Consider the following 26365-nt stretch of genomic DNA (forward strand, 5'->3'; position numbering starts at 1 on the left):
CAAACCAGCCTCAGGTTTTCCATCAAGGTGGCAGGGAAGTGGAGGGCGGCCAGCCCGGACTCCAGAACATCCTTTCCAGAGGCTTCTCTGCCTGGTGTGACACCAGTCTCCTGCTGCTTAGAGCTTCCCCATCGGGGACCCAAAGAGACCTTGAAGCAGTGCCCGCCTAGTGGGGCCAAAACCCCCACTACAGTCCCTTACTGTATCTTACAGGGGGCTGACTTGGAGGATGGACCCCACACACACACTCACACACTCCAGGTCAGGGCCTGGCTCAGGAGTATTCTGGCTGCGGAGAACAAGCAGGAAGGGTCCCCAACAAGGCTACACACAAATGGGGCCCGGAGACAGGACAGGTGCAGGAGGTGTCTGCGTGGGCGCCTCAGAGAGATAAGGCATACGACCTCGGGGCGCAGGACGTGAGCACCAGGACAAGGGCACCAGCGCGGCTGGGGTGGGGGGGCTCCTTCCATCCTTCCAGCTCAGCTTTCTCGCACGCCTAGGAGGCTTGGGACCAGCTCGGACACCAGGAGGCATCTCCGCAGTCCTCGCCGTCCCGGCCCGCACGGCACCCCAGCCAGCCCTGCCTGCACCACCTCCGTGCAGCCCGCCAGGCCCGGCCCTGCTCCTCGGCACGTACGCCCGCGGCGAGCCCACTCGCCACGCAGCGCCATGAATTGCTCACCGGCCGCTGTGCGGGCGCCTCCGTCCTGTCGGCCTCCGTCCCGTGGCTACCGCTCCGGGCCTCGGGGACTCAGCGATTCGGGGACTGCGGGACTAGGACACTCCAGGATCCGCCGTGATGCCAAAGCCTCTCCAGGAAGCCGCGCGCGCCAGGTCCGGGAGGGAAGGGGCGTGGCCTGTGGAAAGAACACGCCCTGTCGGATCAGGCCACGCCCACCACAAGACTTAATTGGTCTTGGCCACGCCCATACTCACCACGCCCCTCCGCGCCTCCGAGCTCAGGTGCGCACGCGCCCTGCCCTCGGTGTTTTGACAGCTGAGGCGGCGCGTGACGAGGGCGCGGCAAGTATCGCGAGAGTTGTCCCGAGGCCGCTGCCAGTGGTTCTCACCAGTTATGGCGAGCTCGGGCGACGAGGCCGAGCGGGAGCCGCTCCTCGGCCACCGCAGCGCCGGAAGCAGGTGAGCGGATGTTGGGGCCCCGACAGAGCACGCCAGGGCGCTTGAGCGACGCCGATCGCGCGAGACTCACAGGCGCCGCTGCTGGCGCCCGCGAGAACGAGTCAGCGCGTGACGGACGCGCCTGCGCAGTGGGTGCGCGCTGCTCTCGAGCCCGCCGCGCGCCTGCGCAATGTCCCGGGCGACCCCGGTGGCCGCACCAGCTGTACGTTGTGTGCGCGCTTGAGTCCCCCCGTGCGCCTAGTGCGGCTGCGCACCGAGTGCTTCGTCCCAACCCGGGCTGTGCAACCCGGGAGTCCAAACGTCTGTCCCCTTGCACGCGCGCTCAGCGAGGGCCCTTGAAACTGGCCCCGTCCTCAACCACCGGATTGCGCGGTGCCTCTGCTGTGCAGGGCAGCTCCTGCGCCGTCTGATCTCTTCATCCCGCCGCTGTGTGTTTCAGAGGGATTCAATTCGGGCAGAGCTGGGCAGGCGTGGGGCGTGACCCCCGGCCCCCAGGCCTCTTTCCAGCCCCTTTTGGTTTGCATCGCATCCCCTTGGGCACCGATTCAGCCGTGTAGGCTGCATTCTCAGGCCATCGGTGCTTGAGGACAGCCACATTGTTATTCCCTTCCTGTCCCCTCCACTCCCTCACTAATCCAGTTGGTTTGGTTTGGCCTTGCTCGGGGCTTACTTACTCCTGGCTCTGTTCCTGGCAGGCTTAAGGGACCATGTGGGGTGCCCGGGATTGAACCTGTCTCAAACTCATGAAAAGCAAAAGCTCTCCCTACTGGACTATGTCTCCAGCCTTTGGGTGCCGATTTTGCTGAAAAGGGCCGACCTTAAAGTCGGGTGCTGCCTGCTGGGTGGGGCCCTGACCCCACAGTGGCACCAACCACAGCTCCCCTGACTGGCACATGCCATTTCCAGCTGCTTTCTTGATTTTTCATCTGGCAGCCTGGCCATTGGGTCCTTGTTGCCCACATTGTTCTTCTCTCTCTCTCTCTCTCTCTCTCTCTCTCTCTCTCTCTCTCTCTCTCTCTCTCTCTCTCTCTCTCTCTCTCCTTTCTCTCTCTTCTCTCTCTCTCTCTCTCTTTCTCCCTCTCTCTCTCCCTCCCTCCCTCCAGGCTGGGGGTCCATATGGGATGCCAGGGATCAACCCAGGTTTGCCATGTGCAAGGCAAACACCTTACACTGTGTGCTATTGCTCTGGTTCTCACGTTCTTTTTGCCAACAGAGAGATTTCCTCTTTGTGGAATGGTGTCCCTATACAAGCTTCGGTGTTGGAACAATGCAGAAATGATGGACCTGCAGGGATTTGACTCTTTTTAAATTTTGTTGTGTTTGTTTTGGGGCCATACTCAGCTGTGGTTAGATTATTCCTGGCTCTGCTTTTAGGGGTCCCTCCTGATGGTGCTTAGGGGCCGGCTCGATGGGATGTCAGGGGTAGAGTCTGGTGGATGTGTACAAGGCAAATGCCCTAGCTGCTAGCTTGAGCCAGCATTTTCACAGTAAGCACATCACAAGAAGTCATGATTGTGTCTGCCAGCATCTAGGAACTTCCAGGGGAAACTGGGCTTGTGGCAGGAGCTTGTGCAGCTCCGAGTCCAAGCTTCGACCTTTCCTCTTGCCCAGGGATTGGGATGGGGCAGAGAGCGAGGAGCAGCACCGGAGCCGATGGCGGTCCATCCGGGTCCTCTACTTCACCATGTTCTTCAGCAGCGTAGGTGAGTCGCACCATCAGATAGTACGGCCCACACCCTGGAGGTTTTTAACTATTTGTAATGGCACGAAACAATCCTCAACTTCACCATTTTTCTTTCTAATTGTTGTGGACTGGGGGTGGAAGCCAGGGCCATCTCAGCCCTCAAGGCCAACCAAGTTCAGAGATGCTGCTTGGGTTCCACTGTGCCCAGTCTGCTCCTGGAGCTCATTCATTCCCTGGCATTGTGCCCACCCATGTATGTGTGTGTCTCTCCACAGGCTTCTCCAATGTCATCATGTCCGTGTGGCCCTACCTCCACAAGGTACAGCTCTGCCCCTGCTCCTGCCCTGGCCCTGGGGGGCAGCTCTCTTGGGTGAGGGTCCAAGACAGGACGGTGGCAGCTCAGAGATTCTGCATCATGAGGGCCCGTCTTCCTCACATCTTCTGTGGAGTGAGAGAGGCGCCTCCGTCTGTGCTCAGATCACAGTGGATGACACAGATGTGATCCATCACCCTGACTGCAGGACGGTCACATGCTCAGCATTGCAGTCCATCCAGATCTCACTGCCTTATCTCTCATCTTTGCAGATTGACCCGACGGCCAACGCCAGCTTCCTGGGCTGGGTCATTGCATCCTACAGCCTGGGCCAGATGGTGGCCTCACCCCTCTTCGGGCTCTGGTCCAATCACAGGCCCCGGAAGGAGCCACTGGTGGCCTCCCTTTTTGTGTCAGTGGCCGCTAGCTGCCTGTACGCCTATGTGCACCTGCCTGCAGCACACAACAAGTACTACCTGCTGGCCGCACGTGGGCTCCTGGGCTTCGGGGCAGGTATGCAGCACCCAGAGTCAGGGACCGAGCATGCTGCTAACATTCTAGAACCTGCTAGAAGGGTCAGCTCCTGGCACAGAGGTGGAGGCTGGGCTGGCCCTGCCCTGCCCTCTCCACGAGCCATGCATCTTCACAGGAAATGTGGCTGTGGTTCGCTCTTATATCGCTGGGGCCACGTCTCTGCAGGAGAGAACCAGTGCCATGGCCAACACCAGTGCTTTCCAAGCCCTTGGCTTCATCCTGGGCCCAGGTAGGCACCCCTTTCCCATCACCCTTAGTCGCCGGGATGTAGGGAGGAACAAAGTGTCATGGAATAGCCCTCGTGGCTCGGAGTGGCCAAGCTTCCCCTTGTGTGGGGCTCAGTGCTCTCCGCAGAGGAAATCTGAGCCCAGTCATATCTGAGGGCCACCAGGAGGGCTGTGGGCGCAGGCTTACTTGGCACCAAAGTCCCATTACCTCAGAAGGACTAGCCCATCCTTTCCCTAGGCTGGAAAGACAGGTCATCAGGAAGGACACTTGCTTACATGTAGCCTTAAGCCCACCAAGACCAAGCCCTGACATAGCACTAGCAGTGAGTCCTGAGCAGAGGCAGGAGCATGCTCCGAGCATAGAGCCAGGAGTGAGAACTGGACAAAGAGCCAGGAATGAACCCTGAGCAAAGCCGGAGCTAGCCACTTGTGCCTCTTTACCCCTAGCCCACATGTCACTCTGCTCCTATGCTCCTATCTCAGTTTTCCAGATGTGCTTCACACTCATTGGTGAGCAGGGAGTGACATGGGGTCCTCTCCAGCTGCAGATCAACATCTACACGGCCCCGGTGCTGCTTGGGGCCATCATGGGCCTGCTAAACGCTGCACTGATCCTGGCTGTGCTGCGGTGAGCGTGTTATGTGGATGGGTCATGTGCTGTGTGGACGGACCTCGCTGCAGCTTCGCAGGCAGCTGGCATCCACTATTGGGCTGGTTGTTGTTTGGGCCACACCCAGTGCCCTGCCCCATATTACCCACCCATCTGTGGTTTCAGGTTTTGTTCCTTTTGTCTCTGGCAGTATCTGCAGCACTTGGAAGGGCCCTGAGACCATCCTATACTATCTTCATGGTCTGTCCATCTGTCCATCCATGTGCCTCTGATTTCACTGGAACTGCCCAGGGAGAAAGGGCAGTAAAGTAGCATTTTCATACCAATGGGAGGTTCCCAGTTTTTCTTTTTTTTTTTTTTTTTTTTTTTTTTTTTGTTTTTTTTGGGTCACACCTGGCAGTGCTCAGGGGTTATTCCTGGCTCCAGGCTCAGAAATTGCTCCTGGCAGGCACAGGGGACCATATGGGGCGCCGGGATTCGAACCGATGACCTCCTGCATGAAAGGCAAACGCCTTACCTCCATGCTATCTCTCCGGCCCCGGTTCCCAGTTTTTCATGTGGGAACCAGCTCTGCCTAGTGTCTGGCTCTGTCCACCCTTATAGCTGTGATCTTGGCTTTTTACAGGGAGCATCGCGTGGATGACCTGGGGCGACAGTGCGGGAGCATCAATGCTGAGGAAGGTACTGGTGCCCGAGCTCGGTGCAGGGTGCTCAGCTCGTCTGTCTGGGCATGCACAGGGTGGGGACACTGGGGAGATCCTCAGTGGACCCTGTGGGAGGACTTGTCCAGGCATCTACTTCTTTGGTTCTCAGCCCTGGGGTCAGCAGGGCTAAGAACTGCACTAGATGTGACATCCTGCCTGGTACCTCTCCTGAGGCCTGTTCTCCCTGACCCCTATATTGTTCTGACTCCTACACTGTTTTTCTGACCCAGCCCCTCTGTTTCATGTAGGCGAGGGCCCGGGGCCCCCAGGACATATCGATCACATCGCTGTTGTGGCCTCCAACTTCCTGTTCTTCGTGGTTCTGTTCATCTTTGCCCTTTTTGAGACGTGAGTCCTGCTCTGTCCTGTCTGAGTCTGGTGGCATCAGTGACCATATATCTTGGTGATGGCTCTGCAGTCCCACCCTGAGATGCCTGTGACAGGGGAGTAGGGCCCTGTCCTCACATGCCTTGGTCTCAGTGTCGCCTGCTGTCTGCAGCCCTAATATGGTGATCTATCTCCCTGCTCTGAATGGCCTTAACAGTCACAGCAATACCATTCCACCTACACCCCATAACATGCTGCTGAGAAAGTTGAGCATGGGATGCTCCACCTGCCCACCTGTGACAGGAGTATAGGGAGCAGGGCATGGGCAAGGTCAAGTCAGCATCGACATCTGCAGGGCTGTCAGGGAAGGGGGAGTCTGTGGGAAAAGGGCAGGATTGTCCCCAGTTCTTGGATCTGCCCAGGGCTCTCACACCTGAGATGTGTCCTGGAGATGTGGCAGGTGCAGTGACAAATATGGTGCAGGTAGATGCTGTGATGGTGGGTACCATGATGGATAGCAGCTGTGACAACAGGTCACAGTGCCAGTGTCAGGCACCCAGGCAGGAGACTGACCACACTCTCCTGCAGCATCCTCACGCCGCTGACAATGGACATGTATGCATGGACACGGGAGCAGGCCGTGCTGTACGACTGCATCATCCTGGCAGTGTTGGGGGTCGAGGCTGTGCTGGTCTTCCTGGCAGTCAAGTTCCTCTCCCGAAAGTGAGTCCCGTAGCCCCAGCTTTACCTCAGGTAAACCTCCTAAGTGATGCTAAACATGCATGAACAGCTGCTGGGCCTTAGGAAAGTGACTCCAAGCCTGATTGATTAGCTTTTCCTTTCTGTGCTCAACTTTGGGGCCATGCCCAAGGTGCTCGGGAAACTGGTGCTGGTTGGGGTGGGGTGGACCTGATGCTCCTGCCTGCTCTACCTCTCCCTAGCCTCTGACAGTTCATCCCATGACATGTCACTGCAGGACAATGGGGTTCAGTCTGGAATATTCTGGCTTGAAGGGCCAAACCTCTTTACCCAAGACCTCATCATGTATTTTAGAATGTCATCACCATGAGCCCATATTTTGGAGGGTACAGGGGAACATAGGGACACTGGGCGCTTGGAACTGGCTTGTGCCCTCCATGCTGCCATTTCTCTAGCTGCTTTGGAGGCCGTTTTCACTTAGTATTGTGGGAAATCACAACAGAAATCCTTGTTTCAAGGGAATGACTTTTCTAGAGCTAACTTCAGGGACCAGAGTCACAGCACAGAGGGGAAGGTGCTTGTCTTGCAGAGTCAACACGGGTTTAGCCCCCAGCATCCTATTTGGTCTCTAGAGTCTGCCAGGAGTCCCGAGTGCTGCCAAATATGGTCCAACCTCCCTCCCAACCCAAAACTAGCCCCTCAGTCATGGCAATGAGGCTGGTGTGTTTGCCTGGTCTCGAGTTGGTCATGCTGGGCACTGTTACTACAGTCAGTGGACAGTCTGACCAGTGCCTGGGCCCAGAGTCACCGGGAGGCCTGCTGGGTGGGGGTGGCCTGTGGGTGCCCCACCTGGACCCAAACACCATGAGAACCAAGTGCTGTTGTGGCTGGTGGTTGTGTACGGGGGTGGGACAGTGATGGCCTTTGTGCTCCACAGGGTTGGTGAGCGCGCGGTTCTGCTGGGAGGCCTGGTGGCCATCTGGGTTGGCTTCTTCATCTTGATGCCGTGGGGGACTGAGTTTCCCAGGATCCAGTGGGAAGGTACAGCCACCCTATCTGGTCCCACCCTGTCCTGTCCCATCCCCTGCTGCTGCTGTGCTTCAGGCCCCAAGCCTGTTCTCCTGCTCTTCCAGGCCTGCACAACGGCTCTGTCCCCAATGCCACACTCCAGGAGGCTGCAGGGGAGCAGGAGCCTACGGGCTGCCCAATCCAACAGGCCTGGTGCCTCTTCACTCCTGTTATCCACCTGGCCCAGCTGCTCACAGCCACTGCGCTCATTGGTCTGGGCTACCCAGCCTGCAATGTCATGTCCTACTCGCTCTACTCACAGGTGCTCGGACCTGAGCCGCAGGTCAGTGCAGAGGCCCAGCTGGGGTGGGTGGGTGGGGGTAGGAGGTGTGTGTTTGGGAAGGGTCTGACGTGTAGATCAGCACAGGGGAGTCATCTAGAGATCGTTCTGAGATGCTCAGAGAGCAAGTGGAAGCAGGATGACGGGCTCTGCTTACTGGGAGGTCACTGAGAGAAAACTTGAGTCAGAAGCTCCACAGCTGTGGATGTACAGCTGTTCTGGTGTGAGGTCCATACCTGGTGGAGCTTGGAGCCCTGTGGTGCTTTGGCCAACCCCAGGGTCCCCGCCCAACCCCACTCTCTCTTCTGCAGGGTGTCTACATGGGCTGGCTGACAGCATCGGGGAGCGGCGCACGCGTGTTGGGACCTGTTTTCATCAGTCAGGTGTACAGTGTGTGGGGCCCACGCTGGGCCTTTGGCCTAGTATGTGGTGCAGTGCTGCTTACACTGGCCCTGTTAGCTGCCGTATACCGCAGACTTGTTCCCTACTCCAGCCGTGTCTGCTGATGACATGGCACTCATGGGCTCACTGGCACGGTACCTCATTCCTGCCTGGAGCCCAGCCCAGTGGCACTACATGGATGGTGTGAGTCCTACCCAGCTGGGCTATGGATGCTGCCCCAGTCTTGGTGTGCTGATACCAAGCTGCCCAGGATGCTAAAGGACTGGCAAACGTCTTGACCATGTGAGGCTCAGCTGGGCCGCTTACACAGTGGGGCAGAGAGCTGCCTTGTTTCCCAACCCTCGGTTCAGCAGAGAACCTTGGACTCTGGGCAGTGCAGAGGAGCCTGCAACTCAGCCAAAGGCCTGGCTCTGGTATGACTCTGACAGCACCCCACTCTGGACAGGCAGTTCTGAACTTCTACCTGAGTTAATTACTCCCTTGTACTCCATGGATCAGCTTTGGCACAACCTTCCCAGATGTCACCATTCCACATCACCGTGCTACCCACAGGTGCTAGACCATAGGGGGTCTAGCGTCACCTACAAGCCCAAGGTGCAGTGCACATTGGTGTCTCAATCCTCTCCTGGGGTCACTGCAGTGAGAGTGCTGCTTCTCTGCCCCTAGCCCACATCACCCTGAATTCATGTGAGGTACCTTGTGGGACCACGTCCCCCTTACCTGACTTTGAGCTGTGGTGCTTGGATAAACAAGTCCTTTCTCTTCACCTTCATGCTTTGAGCCTATCCTTAGGGGACATGTGCTCGGCACATGTTGATTTTTCCCACAGTTCAGTGGGGCAGACCCGTGGGCACCAGAGAAGGGCCAGCAGAACTCCCACAGGAGGCCTCGGATGGCTGAACCAAGCAGCTGGGCAGGGTGGTACAGACACTAGCCAGTGATGTGGGGGCAGCTGGGGCTGCTGATGACATCTGTGTGCCTAACGTCCAGGTGGCTTCAGCTCATACAACCGTGCCTACCTATTTGCTCCAAGTGGAACCACCTCCAGGACCCTTCTGTGGAAGGCACACATGCAGGCTGACTCAGACCCTGTCCCCCACAGACCACCAGGAGGTTCAGTGTGCCTGGCCAGGCAAGTTGGAGGTGAATTTATATGGCCACGTGCTTTTGACGGCCCAGTGGCCACACAGCCAGGAACTCCAGCCAGGAAGTGTCCGGTTAGATTCTCCCAAGGTCAGAGATTCAATTTATTAACAAATTAAAGTCTTCCAAATTAAAATGATTCCTAAATAAGCAGGTGATACTTTTTTTGTTTTAGTTTTTGGGTCTGACCCATTGGCACTCAGAAATTAACTCCTGGCAGCTGTGGGGACCATATGGGATGCTGGGAATCAAACCCAGGTTGGCTGCGTGCAAGGCAGATACTCTACCCACTGTGCTAATACTCTGGCCCCAGGAAACATTTTTGTTTTTGTTCTTGTTTTTGGGCCATACCTGGAAACTCAGGGTTTACTCCTGGTTCTGTACTCAGAAATTGCTCCTGGTAGGCTTGGGGGACAATATGGGATGCCTGGGATCGAACCCAGGTCCATAGCAGTAGGCAAACGCCCTATCACTGTGCTATCACTCCAGCCCAGGAAACACATTCTAAAATGTTTACCAGTAACTTAAAACGTTAAATAAATCAAGAATCACTTATCATTGTAATTTTTAATAAAATGCAATTGTAGAAATGTTTCATCAGAAACTGGTGCAACAAAAATAGATATAAGAAAATACACTCATAAGAAAAAAAGAAAATACACTCATTTATACTCTTTATGACAAATATTTACAGTTCAAAAGCTCAGAGTTCAGCAGCTGCCCTACTCCTGGACGTCCCACACCAGGGATCCGTGTCAAGCAGACACCCCACTTCACTCATGTTTCCGCTGCACATGAATGGGCAGTGCAGAAAGGAAGGCGGGGGAGTCCAGGCCACAGGCTGAGCCCAGCACTTCATGGGGTCTGCTCACTCAGATCTCTCGTGGCTTTCTCTGTCATGGTCAATAAAAAAGTCACTTGGAAGTTAACAAGTTATTTATTAAAATTGGATATTGAAAAAGACCTTTAATCAGCAAACACTAGGGTCTGGATTAGAAAACATCACAAGGATGGAAGAAAGGCATTGTAATTTGTGTTTGATGCATTCTGGCAATTTCTCATTCTCCCCAAACCTAAGGGAAAGAGACAAAAGTGGAATCACTTAGCATATATGAACACCAAATGTTAGATACTTCGGTACATTGTGACACCTCAGAAAGACTCAAGTGGGCACTGAAATGGCTCAGCATTCTCACCCGTCCCTGCTGTCCAAGTGGAGCTGGTCACACGGGGTTCAGCACCCGAGCCAAGTGTGTGCCAGCAAGCTGCCTGCCCAGCCTATCACCACACACATCCCGCTGTGCTTGCAGTGCCAGAGACAGAAGCCAGGGTTGCACCCAGGGCAAGGCCTAGCAGCTCTGTGTGGGAGGGGCCAGGATGGAACCTGCCTAGTAAGGCCCATGCAAGCCTTTGGCCAGTCTGGTTATTCCAATAGCCAACTGGTTTCTCAAGACAGCTAACTTAAGACTCAGCAAAGAGCCTGGACTTGCTGTGACTCTTAAAGTGAGCAGGAAGCCTCAGAGACATGGTGCTGGCTTAATCCAGCCCCTTTAGGGTGAGTGTTTCTAGGGGTTGCACTTCCTCTGAGACAGACAGCTGGATCCCTGGCCTAGCTTGGTCCCCAGCACCCACACTGTACACTCCACTTCTGGGGAGCCGGCCTTGACAAGCCTGTGCCGAGATCCCTGCAGTGACAATCATGCACATCCCAAGGGCCCAGCGCTGAGCTCCAGACATGGTGTAGAGAACAGCTCCTGCTTAGGCCACAGCTCCCTGGCATGTTCTTTCTGGCCTGTAGCCTCTATGACCCTGTGAGAAGTGCCCTGGTCCATGCAGGCCACAGGACCCACCACCTTTTCAGAGGGCAGTGCCCCTGAAAACCCCCTCCCATGTGCACTGCCTGAGGGAAAAAGCACCATGTCACCCAGGCTGGAGGGCCCTGTGGGGCTGGGAGGAGCAGCAGGCAGTGAGGATGGGGCCTGGCCGCTCACTTCGAGTACCTGGTAGTGTGGCCGCTGGGTGCGGTGTAGCTGACAGAGGACACACCCGCCTGTACCAGGAGCTGAGAGCCGTCGTTGAACTGCACCCACACAGCGCCATTTGCCAGCTGGAAAGGGACCAGGAGACAGAAAGCATGTGGGTTGGATAGGCACAGGCTGGTCATTACCTCAAGTACAGCAGGCCCTGCCAGCCTCCAGAGACATCAACAGCTGGTCACCAGGACTGGGCTGCACTGGGCTTCTTTGAGGGGTTGACCCTCAGTGCTCCTCTGGGGTATGGGATGTACCCCAGGGCCTCTGCACACAGAGCAGCAGCCCTCTGAGCAGTGCCGCCATCTTGGAACACAGACAAGCTGAGGTGAAGACAAGCCACTTGCTGCTCCTCTGAGCCTCCAAACATGACTCACAGACCGCCAAGTCAGTGACTCGGGACAATAAGCTGGGCTGGCCTCGAGGGGATAAGCCTTTGCCCAGACAGGTGAGTAGCACTCCTTGTCTGTGATCAGAGGGGACTGGGAGGCCCATGGGCTTAGGAGGACCAGGGCAGCCTGTTTCCCAAGGGGAAGCCTGTGTCTGGCACAGCTCTGTCATGGCAGGCTGTACCGTGAAGCCCAGAGAGGGTGACGGCAAAGAGCAGAGTAAGCAGCTACTGGGTCAAAGCACTGCAAAGCTGCAACTTTAAATGACATACTGTTCTCGGGTTCCTAAGGCGATTCTCACCTGAGTAGCCCAGCCCACATTTTCCACAAAGACTGACTTTAGGGGCTGTGCAACTGGGGCTGATGCGGGAGGCCTGTCTCTGAGACTCGGAGAGATGTTTGTGCCCGAGGCTGCATCTGTGAGGTCTCGCCCTTCATCTGTGATGGCCTGCAAGGAAACTTGGGCATCACCCAGGATATATGGGGACCCTGAGTGTTAGTGCTGAGCTGCTCAACAAGGGCCTATCTAAGACTCAGGGCCCCGCTGCTGCAAACACGGCTTGAGTGTGCCCAGATGGGCTGGGGAGGGGGGAGGGTTTGTGGCCATGGGGGACATGCCATACTCACAGGTGGCCCAGTGGTGGTTCTGCTCAGGGCAGCGCCATCTCGCCCTGGGCCTGCTGGCTGTACTGGTGGAGGAGGCGGGAACCAGGACTGCGGTGAGCCAACATTGCCGGGCCTCCTGCGGAGAAAATCCAGTTAAGATGGGCAGAGCATGGCAGCTGGGACAGCGGGCAAATGCCCCCCACTCACCTGCCCACAATGATGGGGAAGAAGGGAGCAACCCCGCTGTTCCTCTCCTCTTGTTCTGAGATGACAGCTTCCAGCGCCAAACACACTCGATGGCTCTGGACAGAAGGCACCATCAAGTCAGGCCCAGCCTGGGCCCAGCCCTGCCTCTACCTAGCTGCATCACCCACCTCGTTGGCATGTACTAGGTAGTCCTTCATGTCATCCCTCAGGCTGCCAGCTCTGCTGCCACCCTGCAGGGTGTGCGTAGTCCCTGCTGTGTCGGTCACCTGAATCCCAGTCTCCTTTTTGTGGATCTTTGCTCCTTAAACACAAAGGACGAGGCATGAGTGTCAGCCCACGGCTACTCTGTCTGGATGTTGGGGTGCACACCTCCAACACCGGACATGGGTTCCATCTCTGCCCCCAACCCCCACACTTCTGAGTCCTGTCCTGGTCTTGAGACCAGTTAGGAGGCCCCAGGGTCAGCCGAACAGTGCGGGGGACATGGTGTCCCCAAGAGAAGATAGTGGGCCAGAAGCAGTGGTCTCCTCTTAGGAGCCTCACTGGAGTGTGGGATTCCCTCTAGCACTTCAGACTGCCATGTTGCTAAGGAACCACAACCAGTGATTCTTAGAATTTGGCCTGTGCCCACAAAGTCCAACAGTTCACTTGTTTATTTCATGCGACTCTTCTGCTACCACGTGGACATGAATCAAACAGGAATCTGGTAACATCCCTAAAGGGAAAGTGTCCCCAAAAGTCTCTAGGACAAATTCTGCTTAACATGATTCACATACAGTGTTCATGTGCACACATCAGGTCTCAAAACAGTTGCTCTGGGAAACAGGGTGTAAGCCATGTGCTTGCACACAGCCAACAGCAGTGTGATCCCCAACACCTCATGGTCCCCTTCAACATCAAGACAGACCCTCCCCCCCCAAGCAGAGTCAGGCGTGGCCTCTGATCCAGCTACAGACACACCCAACACCAAAATATCCTTGCTCTCTGATGAAACAAAAAAACCTGTGACCATTAAACTGCAAACTTAAATTCCATTTGTAAATGCTACTCACCATCATAAAAGCAAACTTCAAAGTCCGCTCCAGGAGAATTTTCCATCAAAATGCATTTAGCATATTTTGTAAAATAAGTGATTTTGGGAGACTTTGATCTGACAAGCTGTACAAATCTGGAAGCATATTGATATTTTCGCCAGTATTTTTCTAGAAAAAGGAAATGACCTAATATTAAAGAATAAGCATTGACACGACATGTAATTTCAAAGTTTACTCTTTTTTTTTTTTTTTTTTTTTGGTTTTTGGGCCACACCCAGTAACGCTCAGGGGTTACTCCTGGCTACGTGCTCAGAAGTTGCTCCTGGCTTGGGGGACCATATGGGACACCGGGGGATCGAACCTCGGTCCGTCCAAGGCTAGCGCAGGCAAGGCAGGCACCTTACCTTTAGCGCCACCGCCCGGCCCCCAAAGTTTACTCTTTATTCTTCCTCTTCCTGAAAAATTCAAGCTCAAGGGGCCAGAACAATACTATAGCAAAGAGCACATTTGCCATGCACATGGTTGATCCAAGTACAATCCCAGACACCACATAGAATCCCCCAGACTGCCAGAAGTGATCCCTCTACATGCAGAGCCAGGAGTAAGTCCTGAGCACTGCTGGGTCTTACCAAAAGCTGAAGGAAAAAAAAAAAGAAGGAAAAATTCAAACTCTAGGTTGAAAAGAGAGTCCAGGGATTCACATGCTTGTCTGTAAATGGCTGATCTCCTGAGCACCACCAGGTGTGACCAATGACAGTAACAAAGAGAAATACTGGGGTCGAGAGATAGTATGGAGGTAAGGCATTTGACTTTCATGCAGAAGGTCAGGTTCGAATCCCGGCGTCCCATATGGTCCCCCTGAACCTGCCAGGAGCAATTTCTGAGCATGGAGCCAGGAGTAACCCCTGAGCACTGCTGGGTGTGACCCGAAAACAAAAAAAAAAAAAAAAAAAAAACCCACAAAGAGAAATACTGAGTTTTTGTTTCGGTTTTGGGACACACCTGATGATGGTCAGGGATTACTTTTGACTATGTGCTCAGAAATCGCTCCTGGCTTGGGGGACCATATGGTACGCTGTGGGATCGAACCACAGTCTGTCCTAGACTAGCACATGCAAGGCAGATGCCCTACTGCTTGTGCCACGGCTCAGGCCCCAGAAATACTTTTAGAGACTTAATTTTTTGTTTTTGGGTCATACCTGGCAGCACTCAAGGGTTACTCCTGACTGCGCTCAGAAATCACAGGCACAGGGGACCATATAGGATGCCGGGATTCGAACCACCATCCATCCTGGATCGGCTGAGTGCAAGGCAAATGACCACTGCGGTGCTATCTCTCTGGCCCCTTTATAATTCTTTTTTTGGGACTTAAGCCCTACCACTGTGGGATAGTGTTAACTCAGGCCCCTAGAGAATTAAGTTAATAATTTAAATAAAATCTAAAAGCAGTACAGTCTTTTATTTCTGAAATTAGTATATAAAATGTAAAACAAATCTTTATGTCCAGGGAGAACTCAAAAGAGTGCACCACATACTTTGCCCACAGGACCAATATGTCTTGTGCCCTGGCACTGTCTGGTCCCCAAACAAACAAGAAACCTCGACTGTACCCTGTGCTCTTCTCTGGAAGGTAGGAGAACCCTGGGCTGAGTCACAATGATGCGCGTAAGAGGCCTTTGGTGCGATGAGCACTGCTGGGCGTGAACCCTACCCACAATATCATCAGGTAAGGCCCCAAACAAAGGAAGTTCTCGTCTCTCTCTCTCTCTTCCCCCCCCTCTCTCTCCCCCTCTCTTCAATCCTGCACTCTGACTCTCCTCTCTCTCTCTCTCTCCCCCTCTCCTCTCCACTCCCCTCTTCCTCTTCAATCCTGCACTCTTTGACTCTCCTCTCTCTCTCTCTCTCTCTCTCTCTCTCTCTCTCACACACACACACACACACACACACACACACACAGGGTTCCCAGCTCACCTCACACATTCAAAAGAGGTCTCCAGAACCACCCTGGCCACCCCAGCCCCATGTACCAAAGACCAATGGTGTGCAGCTCTCCCAAGTGGGGCCCATGTACCTGGTAAGCTGTCAAAGCAGAAGCTACAGGTGTTGGCAGGCAGTGAGGGTGGCCTATCAGTCAGAGGAACGCCTCGCCCATCATTGGGGTAGTAAACTGTGACCTGTCAATGTTTAAGGGTTCTAATTAGACGTCAAATATTTACCATTGTACCATCACTAAAATTACATATTCACATATAACACCCAATACTACTTTGTTGCAAGTGCTAAAGATTCTCTAAAAAGACCTTAAATTGGTGCTATGATTTTATTTTGCTATAGATGTATTACTATTAGAATCTTCACTACACTATGTTCTACCATCTGGGTCTCTGTGCTGTAGAGCCACTGTCTGGGGACAGTGATGGGACCGAGACCCCCAGGGGCCCTGAGGGAAGGCAGGAGAGCCAAGCACATACATACCCTGGTGCCGTCACGGGACACCTGCAGCACTTCCTTCACATACTCCTGTCCTGCCATTTCCCGCAGCAGCTCCACACACACCTCCTCAGAGTCCAGGATGCTCACCTGCAAATACAGCCCATCAGCAGCTCTGCCTGCCTGGGACCCTCTGCCACACCGCAGCTCCTCACCATAGCAACAGCTAAAGCCAAGAGTGGGAGCAGAAGGCTTTGCTGAGAGCGTCCAGCCCAACTGGGACCCAAAGAGTGTGCAGGGCGACAAGGGACCTATGAGCAGACAGTGAGCAGAAGGGGGGGCGGAGAAAGGGCTGGGGAAGATAATGGCAGCCGAACAAAAGCATGGCTAGTGGGATGCTTCGGAAAGGAAACAGGGTGGGAAAGCGAAAACCACAAAGCCCACAAACCACATGGAGGGGCGGGGACTTAGGGCTGGCCCACACCCAGCTGTGCCCAGGGTTCCTTCTGGCTCCACCTGCACTCAGGGATCATTCCTTGTGGACTTGGGATACTATGTGGTGCTCGGGATCAAACCCAGGTCTGCCATGTACAAAGTGTCCTCCAACTGTCTCACTCCAGCCCTGCAAATCACATCTTTTCTTTTTTTTTTTGGTTTTTGGGCCACACCCATTTGACGCTCAGCGGTTACTCCTGGCTATACGCTCAGAAATTGCCTCTGGCTTGGGGGGACCATATGGGACGCCGGGGGATCGAACCGCTGTCCGTCCTATGGTAGCGCTTGCAAGGCAGACACCTTACCTCTAGCGCCACCTTCCCGGCCCCAAATCACATCTTTTCAACTAAACTTTGTGTATGTGCTTTTAAATAAACTTAGATGTTTAATAATATTTTAGCCCCTTCTAGTCTGCCTTTGTGATCTGAGATTGGGTAAAGCAAAGAAACAATGCAGAGTGATATTCATTGTTAGTGGTCAGGACTGTGGCTGGAGTGCACAGGAACAAACCTGTCTTACTCAAACATTGTTAGTGCCATCAGCACGGGATCCAAGTTCCCTGCAGCCAAGACAGAGTTGTAGTGGGGAGAGGACACTGCAGGAGCCTCTGAGGGAGCCTTGAGGCATGGGAGACCCACCACAGCCTTCTTGGTTTTCTGCCTGATGGGCTTCAGCCTGCGTGCTGTCAGAGGACGCCCAAGGCCTGGCGGTGGCTCAGCATTTCTGGTCTTGGTGGATTCTTGAGGGGAAATGGAGTAGGTCTCAGATTCCTGCGGCAGCACCTCCAGTTGACTGGGAAATATTGGCAGATACGTCCTGGAGCCCAGCGGCCTTGCAGGGGATACATCAGGGGTGGCCTCAGGGTTCTTGTGGGCTCTCGGGTCAGTCCAGCCATTTCTTGAGAGGTCTTGGAAATCGCTGTCTGGGCTCAAGTGCTTAGGACTTTCTCTTATGTGAGCTAAAATATACAGATAAAGAAATTAAGTGGTTAAAAAATACTAAAAAATATTTTAAAAAATGTAAAAAATATTAAGTGGTCAAAAAGTAAGTCTAAGGCCAGAGCAATAGCACAGCGGTAGGGCATTTGGCTTGCATGCAGCCAACCCAGGAAGGACTCTGGTTCAATTCCCGACATCCTATATGGTCCCCTGAGCCTGCCAGAAGCGATTTCTGGAGGAAGAGCCAGGAGTAACCCTTGAGCACCTCCGAGTGTGGCCCAAAAACAGAAACAAAAAAACGAAACAAAAAAAGGGCAAGTCTACATCAAACTGCAAACACTGCTGCTACAGTTTCTGAGGAACAAAATAAACTGTGAAAAAAGTCCCTATTATTTCCACAAATGAGCAATTTAAATTCCACAAGTCAGAAGTTTAAAACATGACATGGTGGTGGTGGTGGTAGTGCTGGAGTGATAGCACAATAGGGAAGGCTTTTGCCTTTCTTTCCCATGGCCAATCTGGGTTCGATCCCCAGCATCCCTTATGGTCCCTCGAGCCTGTCAGGAGTGATTCCTGAGTGCAGAGGCAGGAGTAACCCAAGTGCCACCAGGTGTGGCCATAAACAGACAAACAGACAGACAAAAAAAAAAATAAATAAAACATAGAAATGAATCATCTAGTGTCTGAAGAGATAGTTTGGCTGATATGACACTTGCCTTATATGTGGTCAACCTGGGTTTGATCCCCCCCATCCTCCCAGCACTATTAGGAGTGAATGATCCCTAAGTGCAGTCAGGAGTAAGTCCTGAGCATTGCCAAGTGGGGCCCAAAACAAAAACAGGGGACAGAAAGACAGTACAGTGGTAAGGCATTTGCCTTGCATTCGGGAGACCTGGGACGGACCTGGCTTGATCACTGGCATCTAATATGGTCCCCTGAACCTGCCAGGAGTAATTTCTGAGTGTAGAACCAGGAGTAACCCCTGAGCATCGCCAGATATGGCCCAAAAACCAAAGGAAAAAAAGAAAATTGACAAAGAAAGAAAAGATGTTGCATGATTGAGCTGCAGCACTACCGGCTCTCATGAAAAGAAAGGACTTTCCTTCCTTCCACCACATAGCCACATGAGAGTCAGGTAAAGAGAGGGGTGAGGTTCCTACAGGGCAGGGCACTGGTTAAAAAAAAATTGACTTTGAGTTACACCTTCACCAAGTACACATGCAGAGATTCTCCCCTGGGCTTAGAAGAAACAACAGCTTCTCAGATGACACACACCTGCCTTAGTGGCAGGCGATTAAGTGAATGTAAGGCGACACTTGAGGACCCTGGTCTCCTCCTCTCCATATGCCTCCAATGCCCTTCTATGCTCTCTGTTCATCAAGGGGAGGTGTCTGCTCTTTCCTGGCATCTCAATGACTTGGAGGACAATATGTCCTCCATTCTCCAAGGCCTCTGGGATCAGCTCAGAGACACTGACAGTGGGGATACTACAGAGCTGGGGTGAGCAGAGGGGTCCTGCAGAGGGGTCTTAGCACCCCACTGCCCACCCCCATACCAGGCAGGGGACTCCTAATGAAGCCTTCACACACTCAAAAGAACCAAGAACTCACAGCCAATAGTAAGTGCTAAAGGTAATGGCTGACATATAAACTCAGCCACTACTAGACTCTAAATCTACTGAAAACAAGACATATATTCTTTTTTTTCCTGGGTTCTGGGTCATACACAGCCAGTGCTCAGGGAATAAAATCTGGGCCTCCAGCATGCAAATCAATCTGTGGTACTGTGTGTCTCAGAAAATGCACTTCTCTTAAAAAAAATCCCTAGTGAAAAACCATACTGCTCAATGCTTATGTAGACAAGGCTTAAGTGGATAAGCCTTAGTTTTTCACTAATTACTTACCATTTATCTGCAGATTCCCAAACCACTGGGGTACCAGTTCAGCCTGAGATGTCTGATCAGGAAATGGAAAAGGAGTTTTTCCTGGACAAAGATGATCAGGGCTAAATCAAGAAAGAGAAACTTCCCTTAAGCTAATAAAAATGACCCTTTAGGCATTAACAAGGACATTTCCTGATCTGAATAGTGAAATGTTACAACATGAATGGAAACTGAGATTTCTATCACTAACTGTTTCAAAGTAGCAATTGCATACACCCAAGTGTCCAAGGCTCAGTGATGTGTGAACATGGCCAGTCCTTTCATGCCCTAAGCATAGAATCAAAGATCTGGAAAGGCTGGGTTGAATGATGAGACTGAGTGGCATATTCACTTTGCTCGCAGCCACCGACAGGCAGGAAAACATGCAGCAGCATCAAGAGGCCACAGCAGCTCATTAGTTGGGGTGAATAATTTGGTTCCTAGTGATATGCATTTGCTCCCTGACAATGTTAGGGCTGGCTGACCAGCACTCATAACCAGAACATTCTGGAACCTCAGAAATACCCAACAAAGTCAGGGAAAGACCTCCCACCTTAGATCCTCTTCACCTGTGCTACTCTACTTTTGTAAACCAGAAAATGCGCTTAACAAAACCAGCTTACAGTGCATGGCTGCTTCCGGGATCCTCAAAGGATCTGGAGTTGCTGGGCATCTGTTCTCTGAAGAGGGGAGACACACTGGCACTGCCCTTGGGGGGTGGGTGCCGCTCTGCACTGGCCTCTACTGAAGACCTCCTGGTCATATTGAGCATCTCGGCAGAGTGGCACCGCTCCATCGGGTGGGTCCGGGCTTGGGGGTGGCCGTCAGAGGCGGCTGAGCGTTCAGAGGAATGGGCCCTCCGCAGGTACCGAGAGTGTGGCCTCTCCTCAGAGTCCTGCATGAGCCTGCCCCTCCGACCACTGCTGCTGTCTGGCTCTTCATGTCCCCACTGAGGGAAAAACCCATTCCCATCACCTGAGGAAGAAACACCACTTGAGGTTTTCCTGGGGAAGACAGTCATTTTGCTCGGGAGTGCTTGATTCGTCAACAGTCTCTTTCTGTCAGAAAAGCTGCCACCTATGCTAGCACTGGAAGATGCGGTGACTGTGGTGGAAATTGTGGCGTGGCCACTATCAATGGAGTCCTCCACAGTCCCAACATCCTTGCTCTTCGGGGAGCAATGGCAGGACATGAAAGGATGGTCAAGGACTGAAGACAGGCTTAAGCGATCTGCGGGGTTTCGCCTCAGTAATTGACGGATCAGGTCCTTGGCATCTTGCGACAGAAAGGCTGGTACGTCGTAGTCTGCCAGCACGACTTTGTTTAGCGTGTTCTTGACGGTGTCTGTGTCAAAGGGCGGGCGCCCGATGAGCAGTGTATAGAACATGCAGCCCAAGGACCAGACATCAGACTCCAGGCCGTGGGCGCTTCGGGTGGCGATTTCCGGTGAGATATAATTTGGGGTGCCACAGAGCGTATAGTGCTTCTCGTGGGGCATTTTCAGCTGTGTGGCCAGCCCAAAGTCGGCGATCTTGATGTTCATGTTCCGAGTCAGGAGGAGATTGGAAAGTGTGAGGTCCCGGTGCAGTATGCCGTGAGAATGAAGATACAGCATCCCGGCAATGATCTGGTGCATGAAGAGCCGAGCTGCAGGGACACAGACATAGAGACGCACAGTTCAAACTGGGTGCCAGGAGTACCAAAGCACATTCGCCTGCCAGTCCCATCCCACGTGTCCATCCCCTGCAGGGAAATCCCCTTGAAGACCTGGGCTCCTTGCAATCTTTGTCCCTTCCACCCAGTTGAAGGAAGCCACTGTCACCACACAGTGGAAATGACTTGAGTAACTAACTGCCTGAAGTTCCCAATGACACAGTATCAAAACACTTAAGAGAGGTCTAGGATTTGCTTCAAAGTACTCTGGAAACTGGGGAGTAATGAAGGAAGAGACAATCTGATCATAAGCCCAGTGTGGAAAGCTAGGGTTCAGAGGGTTCACCGTGAACTCTTCAAGCTACTCAACTACTCTTTAGACATGTGGCCATTCCTAAATGAAGTGGTTTCTGCAGCTATCTGTGCTTGACATACAGACTTTATAAAAAAAAAAAATAGCAGCTTTCCAGACCATGGGGTTTCTAGATGTGAAAAGGTGCACATTAGTTGGCACCGGTTGTTGCATTAAATAATTAACGATGGGGCTGGATGGCGGTGGATTTCTCTCCGTGCCATCCCAGTCCACGTGGCTCTGCAACCTCCATGCAGTCGGCGAGTCCCAGACCCAGGTGAAATCACTCACTCACAGTCAGGCGTCAGGAAGCAACAACTTTATTCAAGCCCTAGCCACCACGTGTGTGTGGCCTATTCATAACCTTTCAAGCACAGCAATATTTTGCTAGCCCTGCATCTTATTTCCTGTTAGCCATCTTCCCTTTGGGCTCCATGCTGGTCAAAGACCAGAACACAGAAACCCAGAAGCCAAAGCGCACAGCAGCGCAGAAAGGGCAAAGAGCCAAAAAGGGGCTAATTCCCTTGGTTCAAGCCTTATCTAACATTTCCAAGACCCCTCCCAGGAATGGAAGGGTCTCGCAGGTAAGGTTACACCTACTATCCGGTTCCCAAGACCCCTACCAGAAATGGGTGGGTTTCAGGTCGCTACATGTAAATCCAGGGTGGAGTAACAACCGGTGATATAAATTAAAATGCATTTGGGGGCCTGGCGAGATGGTGCACCAGTGGTGCCCTTAGCCCCATCAAGTGTGGCTCCAATAAGATTGTCCTTTGGATTTATTTCTATGATGCTTAGATTATTTATAGAAATAAATGACTTTTAAAATTCTGAGGAGTTTATGTTGCCCCAAGAAATAGGAATCTTATTAATATTAAAAAATAGCAAATTTGGGGACAGCGGTAGCGCAGTGGTAGGGTGTTTGTCTAGCGCGTGGCTGACTCAGGACAGACCTCAGTTCGATTCCCCGGCATCCCATATGATTCCCCAAGCCAGGAGCGATTTCTAAGTGCATAGCCAGAAGTAACCCCTGAGCATCACCGGGTGTGGCCCTAAACCTAAATAAATAAATAAATAAATAAATAAATAAATAAATAAATAAATAAATGAAAGGCAAATTCTCCAAACCTTCACTAAAATTAGAGAGCTGACGAGGCTGGGTGCTGCTGGCACAATGGGCAGGTTTCTTCATGCAGAACACACTGGGTACTGGGCCAGGGCACCACAAATCTCTACAGCATCACCACCCCAAGCACTGAGCCAAAATAAGTACTGCCAAATATGGTGGAAACCAGACACAAAGTAAGAATTGTATCTACCAATAAAGGGTCAAACAAAAGCTGCTTACCTTCATTTTCTGAAAACGGCTTCATCCTATTCTTCAAATATCTGTTCATTTCTCCATTGTGGCACATTTCTAGTACTAGGTACACATAATTGCTGTCTTCAAAATAGTTATAGAGCTGAAATGCCAAAGAGTATAATAAATCATAAAATTCAAATTACAATTTGCAAAAGGTCAATGCCCGGGTGACTTGTAGTAATTTCTACCTTACCTCCAAGATAGAAGGATGTTTCAATTGACAATGTATTTTCACTTCATTTTGGACTCTCTGTACCATTCCAGCCTTGTACATGGCTTTCTTATCTATCTAAAAATAACAGGAGAGATTCAAAGGCTCATAGCACTGACATGCTGCTGCTGCCAGTAGTCCAACACCAACTTTGGAGAGTGCAGCGATTCGGTCAGCGCAGGGGCAGGGGCAGGGTGGTGGTGGGGTGGGGCTGGCATCATGTCCACCTTTGAAAAAAACCCAGCTAGAGTCTGACCAGGCAAGCCTGGCCTCATCTTTCTTAGTAGTGGTTCACACAGTGAGTTTTTCTATTTGCTTAGTGACCGAAATTCGGCTGGTTCCTAACACTGAGAGGCACTCGGGATTGTCTGGAGAACAGACCCTGCACAAGTGTGCTCCGGGGACCCACAAGATGTACCTTTTAGGGTCTGCGCTTACTCACGGGCAGGGAAGGCCACAACAGACGCCCTGTGGGAGGCGAGTCGGAGAGGAACGGTGCCTGAGGAGCTGCGGATTGGTGGGCACACACCGGGCATGGGGGAGTCCAGGGGGGGCAGAGCGAAACAAGAGGGGGGCCGGTGCCGGGGGCGGGGGGACAGCGGCGGGAAGATGGGCATCCAGAGAACTTCTTACCATTTTGATGGCGACTTCCAGGCCGGTGTGAACCGACACGGCTCTGTAGACGCCGGCAAAGGAGCCTTTGCCGAGCAAGTTCCCGACTCTGAAGTCCTTCGGGGAGGAACGGGGGGAAGAGGCAGCGGTGAGCGGGGGCGCGGGTGCGGGCAAGGGTTAGGGGGACGCGCGGCGCGGGGACCCGGGCCCGGGGCTGCACCTGGACCTGGACACGGCCGGCGACGGGCGCGGCGAGCATGTCTCCGGGGCTGCGGGCTCCGCGCTGGGGCTCCGGCGCTGGGCCCCTGCGCCCGGGCCCCGCCGCCCGCCGTCCCGCCGCGGTTCCCGCCCGAGTAACCGCCATCCCGGGGGCCGGGGATCCGGGCCCAGCGCGGGCTGAGGCGGCGGGACGCCGGGCGGGCCGAGTGGCCGCTCCGCTCCGCCCCCGCCCGCCCGCCCGCCGGCCCGCCAGCCGAGCCAGCCAGTCACCTCGATGCGGTCCCCGATGCCGGCCGCCATGGCGTCCGCGGTCCCTCCGAGGCAGCGCTCCCCGCAGCCCTTCGCGCTGGGCGCCCATGAGTGCCGCTGTCTAGGCCGCCGTCCCCGGCGACGGCCCCGCGGCCGGCCGAGGGCGTCCCGGGCGCCTCCCGAGGCCGGGGCGGCGGCTCCGCGCTGCCATTTTTGAAAAACTCCCGCCCAGGCCGGCGCGCGCGTGACGTCACTCCGCGCGCGCCGGAAGTGCCCGCCGCTGGAGCCCCGGGGCCGGGTGACGGGGTGGCGGGGAGGCGGGGAGGGCGCGACACCTGTCTGCCCCTCCGGGAAGGCTGTCCCCTAGCTTTCTGGCTTTTCTTTTTTTTTTTTTTTTTTTTTTTTTGTGGTTTTTGGGTCACACCCGGCAGTGCTCAGGGGTTATTCCTGGCTCCAGGCTCAGAAATTGCTCCTGGCAGGCACGGGAGGACCATATATGGGACGCCGGGATTCGAACCGATGACCTCCTGCATGAGAGGCAAACGCCTTACCTCCATGCTATCTCTCCGGCCCCGCTTTCTGGCTTTTCTTTACGCAATTTCTTAAAGCTCCAGGTTTTTATTTGGGGGGGGGATCACTCCTGGCCCTGCCTTTTGGGGGTGCTCAGGGGTCTCTCCTAGAGTCCTAGTGATGCTCTCGGGGGACCCTACAGGATGCTCGGGGATGGAGCCCGGGTCTGCCATGCAATCGCTGCTGCTCCTACTTTCGGAGCGCGCACTTTGGCCCCCGCCCTGATGGGGGTTGTCCCTGCGTCCCACGCACCATCCCAGCCTACTGCAGCCCTGGGTGTGCGCCCCAAATCAAGATAAATGTCTGTTTGGCTTACCAGGGTCGCGGGTGGGAGTGGGGCGCCTATGGTGTGTTTGAGTATTTTTGCTTTTCGTTATGAATTGGTGTTGGGGGGTCACACGTACGGGATCGGGGCTCACTCTTGGCTCTGGGCGTGGAACTGTGCTACCCCTGACAGGGCGTGAGGGGACCCAAACTCGGCTTGGCTCAGTCAGAAGGAAGAAGAAATCTCTACAGGAAAGCTTCGTGTTTTATTTATTTTTTTACTGGGGAGGAAGGCACACCCCGCGGCGCTCAAGGGTTACCCCTGGCAGGATTGGGGGACCCTTGGGATGTCCAGGTGAACCCTAGTAATCCGCGTGCAAGGCAAATGCCCTACCTGCAGTGCTATTACTCTGGGCCCAGGAACCCGAAGAAGTCCAGCGCCCATTTTGGTGGCAGCTCTGTAATTTGGGGGGGGGGCACACCCCGTGATGCTCAGGGATTACTCCTGGCTACATGCTTAGAAATCGCTCCTGGCTTGGGGGACCATTGGGACATCTGAGGATCAAACCCTTGTCTGTCCAGGCTAGTGCAGGCAAGGTAGACGCCTTACCCCTTGCGCCACCGCTTTGGCCTCTGTAATTAAAAAAAAAAAGGCACAAACATTTTGGGTTTTGGGGCCACAGCCAGCGGTGCTCAGATCACTCCTGGCTCTATGCTCAAAAATCTCTCCTGGCGGGTTCAGGGGACCATATGGGATGTGGGGATCGAACTCGGGTCGGCCATGTGCAAAGCAAATGCCCTATTACTGTGCTATTGCTCCTGGCCCTGTAATGTTTTAATTAAAAAAATAATTGAGTGTAACAAGCATGTACGACACTGAATCAGCTTAGAGCACAGAATTTGCTTATATGTTGTAAAATAGTATAATGTTCAGTGGACGTAATGTGATAGGGTCAATGCCTATCACCTGGATTTTGTTTGGGGTGGTCACTCCTGGCTTTGCACTCAAAAATTACTCCTGGCAGTGCATGGAAACCACATAGGGTGCCAGGGACCAAACTCATGTATGTTGCATGCAAGTGCCCTACCTGCTGTACCTGCTGCCCCATCCCCATACCCAGAAGATTTAAAATTAGAAAATCCCAATAGCTATCCCTAACCACAGGAAAGGTTTGGTCAACAGTTACAATGAAATATCATACTTCTCAGCAGACACAGGAATATATTAACTGTAACCTCTATGAGAAAGTGACAGCCCTTCTGCTTTTTTGGGGGGGGGGGTTTAGGGTCACACCCAGCGTTGCTCAGGTATTACTCCTGGCTCTGCGCTCAGATTGTTTTTCGCAAGCTTGGGGGACCATATGGGATGCAGGGAATCAAACCACTGTCCTGGGTTGGCCACGTGCAAGGCAAACCCTACTGCTGTGCTATCTCTCTGGCTCTGCCTTTCTGCTTCTGTTGGGTGGAAGCTAAGCTGCTTATGCAGATCCCCCCCCCCAAAAAAAAAGCCCTAATATGACTGAAGCTGACTGTCCAAAGGGGTCAGGGCCCCATGCAGCCGCTGGGTAACAGTCCTCAAAATTGGGGTAGGGGGCTGAGTCTCTGGGACCATTATAGTAGGTTGCTGTAAGTATAGATTTGTTCCTGGGGATGAGATCTGACAAGGTTGGTAGCTTCTGGTCTAGAAT

The 26365-nt window shown here is 53.5% G+C and overlaps 2 protein-coding genes across 2 annotated transcripts; one reads left to right on the forward strand and one right to left on the reverse strand.

Moving 5' to 3' along the window:
• Window positions 1–1030: 1030 nt before the first annotated feature.
• MFSD8 (major facilitator superfamily domain containing 8) lies at window positions 1031–8973 on the forward strand. The gene is made up of 12 exons (XM_049770078.1): window positions 1031–1143; window positions 2755–2846; window positions 3103–3146; window positions 3413–3653; window positions 3790–3903; window positions 4385–4529; window positions 5137–5192; window positions 5464–5563; window positions 6131–6265; window positions 7179–7282; window positions 7375–7592; window positions 7901–8973. The coding sequence occupies exons 1-12, from the start codon at window positions 1079–1081 to the stop codon at window positions 8093–8095; spliced, it is 1509 nt and encodes a 502-aa protein (XP_049626035.1). The 5' UTR covers window positions 1031–1078; the 3' UTR covers window positions 8096–8973.
• Window positions 8974–9974: 1001 nt separating this feature from the next.
• Window positions 9975–23935, reverse strand: PLK4 (polo like kinase 4). Its single transcript, XM_049770193.1, has 16 exons — window positions 23865–23935; window positions 23397–23492; window positions 22746–22841; window positions 22538–22652; window positions 19808–20831; window positions 19167–19267; window positions 16964–17283; window positions 15876–15980; window positions 15472–15574; window positions 13419–13568; window positions 12534–12667; window positions 12367–12461; window positions 12181–12295; window positions 11855–12001; window positions 11135–11241; window positions 9975–10207 (listed from the first exon to the last, which is right to left on the reverse strand). Exons 1-16 carry the CDS (start codon window positions 23892–23894, stop codon window positions 10105–10107), a joined length of 2841 nt encoding a protein of 946 aa, XP_049626150.1. The 5' UTR covers window positions 23895–23935; the 3' UTR covers window positions 9975–10104.
• Window positions 23936–26365: the final 2430 nt, after the last annotated feature.

The sequence above is a fragment of the Suncus etruscus genome, chromosome 3 (genome assembly GCF_024139225.1).
Source record: "Suncus etruscus isolate mSunEtr1 chromosome 3, mSunEtr1.pri.cur, whole genome shotgun sequence".
Classification (NCBI taxonomy): Eukaryota; Metazoa; Chordata; class Mammalia; order Eulipotyphla; family Soricidae; genus Suncus; species Suncus etruscus.